Below are 3,494 nucleotides of genomic sequence, written 5' to 3'. Positions count from 1 at the left end.
ATGTAATTTATTAAAGGGTTCACAAAGGTGTGAGGGTGGGGAGGGAGGGGAAAAAGAGGAGCTGATAGCAAAAGGTTCAAGTAGAAAGATATTTTATAAATGATGATTACAACATATGTACAAGTTTGCTTGATATAATTGTTTTTTGGATTGTTATACTGTCTGTTAAGAACTACCAATAAAATGATTTTTTAAAAGAAATACAGATTTTAGTATCTGTACATAAAGTTTTATTGGAATACAAAAAGAAAAAAAAGTAACATCTGTTTATCTGGTCACAGAATCATCCTCCAGTATGGTTGGAAGGCCATTAAAGTGGACTAATGGAGTCTACTTTGACCACATCATTCTAAGAAAGTGCAAACCTTATACTTTCTTGGCAGTAAAAACTACAACACAACCTAGAATCTACACCTTGTAATGGTCTGTCCAGTGGTCTGAAATTTTAGAGATTTTCTGCAATTGATTTAAGGTTATTATCTCATTCCTCTCTATTTGGGATAACTTCTCTTACAGTCAGTGGTTGGTGCTACCTCTCCCCAGCACTTTCCTCAGGGCCTTAGCTACATCCTTATTCCGGAGAGTGTAAATCAGAGGATTCAGTGTGGGAGTGATGATGCTGTAGAACGCTGAACCAACCTTGTCTTGCAATGGAGTGCGCAGAGCCCTGGGCCTCATATATGAGAAGATGCAGGCACCAAACCAGAGAAAGACAACAGTGAGGTGAGAGCTACAAGTAGCAAAGGCATTTCTCTTGCTCCCAGCTGACCGCATCTTAATCACACTGTGGACGATGAAGGCATAGGACGTAGAGACCAAGGAGATGGGAATGAGAAGTATTAGGATGGTGCTGATGTACACTGTGGTTTCATAAACAGTGATGTCTTCACATACCAACTTCACAACAGCTGGAAATTCGCAGTAGAAATGGGAGATTTTTCGAGGGCCACAGAAAGGGAAGTGCATCAAAATCACTGTGTGGATTAGGGAATTTGTGGATGCTCCTAACCATGACATGACAGCCATCATCAATGTCAACCTTCTGCTCATGAGGACAGTATAGTGCAGTGGATGACAGATGGCAACATAGCGGTCATAGGACATGAGAGCCAGAAGGAGACACTCAGCACCACCCACCGATAAATAGATGAAGTGCTGGATGGCACAGCCCACAAAGGAGATGGACTTCTTGCCAGATAAGTAGTTGGTTGCCATCTTGGGGATGGTGGTGCAGACATACATGAGGTCCATGAGGGACAGCTGGCTGAGCAAGAAATACATCGGCGAATGAAGCCGAGTATCAGCACAGATGAGGAGGATGGTGAGGGTGTTGGCACTCACTGCAATGAGGAAAACCACCATTGTCAAGGAGAAAAGGAGAAGATGGGTGAGAGAGTCATCAAAGAGCCCTTCAAGGACGAAGTCTTCCAGAGACGAAGTGTCATTCCTGAGCCACATCTCTCCTTTTTCAATCCCTAGGGAAATAGACAGTTAAATAGGTTGTGATATCAGAAATATAGGTGCTTATATGCCTAACAATATGCATCTGAAATTAAAGAAATAATTTGGGTGGTTTTTTTTCTATTGCAATTTAAAAGTCAATTTAATCAGGACTCGCACATCTCTTATCACAATCTATACATCCATCCGTTGTGTCAAGTTTGTTGGTACACTTATTGCCATCATTGTTCTCAAAACTTTTGTTTCTACTTGAGCCATTGGTATCAGCTCTTCATTGACCCCTCCCTCCCCGCCCCCGTCCCCCATGATCTATTGTAATTATTTAGTAATTTTATTTATTGAAAGTACTTTTTATAAAGATGGGGGAGACTTAAAAATGTATCTTCACAAATTGTTATATTACACAATATTTTTACTATAATAAATACTAGACTTAAAATCATAGTTTCTTCTCTTATCTTATTGTATCTGTCAAGAATTAATCATAGAAAATTTAATACATACCCATTAGGATATATGTGTGTGTTTGGATATGAATATAAATACAAATGCATACACATACAAGCATATACAAATAAATATACATATTTGAAATACATTGTATCTGTCTTCTGCAGTTATGGAAGCTGGTTAGCAGTCTCTGTAAGACTGTTGCCTTGTAAGAATGTTGCCTTTGTGTCTGGTGTTAGACTTGAATTCTAAAGGTCAAGAGGACGGGAAGAGAAGATAACTACAAAGTGGGGCATATCAAGAGTAGGCTAGAACCTTGTTGGGATTTGTTGTTGTCTCTGCAATTGATGGTGTGGATATCCAGCAGTAGCTGAAACCCTTCTTCTGGAATTGAACCCACACCCCTTTCTCCTAAGTCAGAGATGACAAAGGAGCGTATACTAAGGTAGCAGAGTGCAGCACCGGCTGCTGATATTGTAGATGCAATGGGTTAATGTATCAGCAGAATATGTGGAAAACACAAAGTGGTTGTTTCACTTCTGCTGTCTGAATCTCCCAAGAAACTCTCCTATGACCTGTCCTCACCAGGCACATACACCAAGAAGGGGGATTCTGGGACACAAAGTTGACCCTAACCATGTTGATACACTTTAAAACAGTCACCTTAGCTCCCATACACACATTAAATACTATTTAGCTCTATAAAACATATTGACATATAAACCAACAAGCACCCATCGTGAATATAAAAGGACTGCTGTCACTTTGAAGTCTCTGCTGTGCCTGACACAACTGACTTTTTTTTTAGTGGCCTATATGAATAAAGAAGACTAAAGAAGAGGTGATGCCTTTCAGGTCTGATGCTGAGACTCTTCATCCATGGGCTGCAATGCTGGGAGTGCTCATTCAGTTAATCCAACACATTTTTGTGTGACAGCTGACTGGATGAGATCCAGTTTCATTCCCTTCCCAAAAAAGGAGTTCCAATGGAATGTGGAAATGAATAAACAATGTCACTAATATCTCACTAAATTACAATAAAAAATTCCCTCTTCTATCCCACCATTATGTTCACCTGTTATTCAGTTTTCACTATTTCCTCTCAGATACAATTCAGTTATTCAAACACTATAGGAAAACCACACTCTACTCACAGTCAAAGTTACAACACTTAATATTCTCTTTTCCCGAATATTATTGACTCCCCTCCAATGCCCCCCAGGAAACACTGGTACAGTCCCTGTCTTCATAGGGTTGTCTAACCTGGGTATCTTGCATAGGTAAACACCAAAAATTAAATAAAATAAAGACATAGTCACAAGTCTACCAGAGCCCGAATACCTCTACGTTAAAGAGAGAGAAGGACATGGTAAAGCCAACTGTCCAGTCTCCATTTCTTTCAGGGTAACCTATCCCAGTACCTCTTACCTAACAGCACTTGCACCATTTTAGTCTTCAGCAATAATATCTGAAAGGTGAGCACATTGCTATACCTGCAGTCAGTGATGGAGCAGTCTCCCACCCACATACCCACAGTCCCACCTTTAGTCTTTCAGTGTGGCCCCCTTGTAAATAATCCACAG

At 40.2% G+C, this 3,494-nt stretch overlaps 1 protein-coding gene across 1 annotated transcript; it reads right to left on the bottom strand.

The window, feature by feature from the left end:
- Positions 1 to 516: 516 nt before the first annotated feature.
- Positions 517 to 1,458, bottom strand: LOC142422984 (olfactory receptor 2AE1-like). The gene has a single exon (XM_075528184.1). The coding sequence runs from the start codon at positions 1,456 to 1,458 to the stop codon at positions 517 to 519; it is 942 nt and encodes a 313-aa protein (XP_075384299.1).
- Between the last annotated feature and the right edge of the window lie 2,036 nt (positions 1,459 to 3,494).

Source organism: Tenrec ecaudatus, chromosome 12, assembly GCF_050624435.1.
Source record: "Tenrec ecaudatus isolate mTenEca1 chromosome 12, mTenEca1.hap1, whole genome shotgun sequence".
Lineage (NCBI taxonomy): Eukaryota > Metazoa > Chordata > Mammalia > Afrosoricida > Tenrecidae > Tenrec > Tenrec ecaudatus.
Note: the sequence above shows the minus strand (reverse complement) of the source record. Positions and strands in the feature narration are given on the sequence as shown.

Coding starts and splice junctions, on each gene's coding strand:
- LOC142422984 (XM_075528184.1), bottom strand. CDS start 1,458: ATGTGGCTCAGGAATGACACTTCGTCTCTGGAAGACTTCGTCCTTGAA.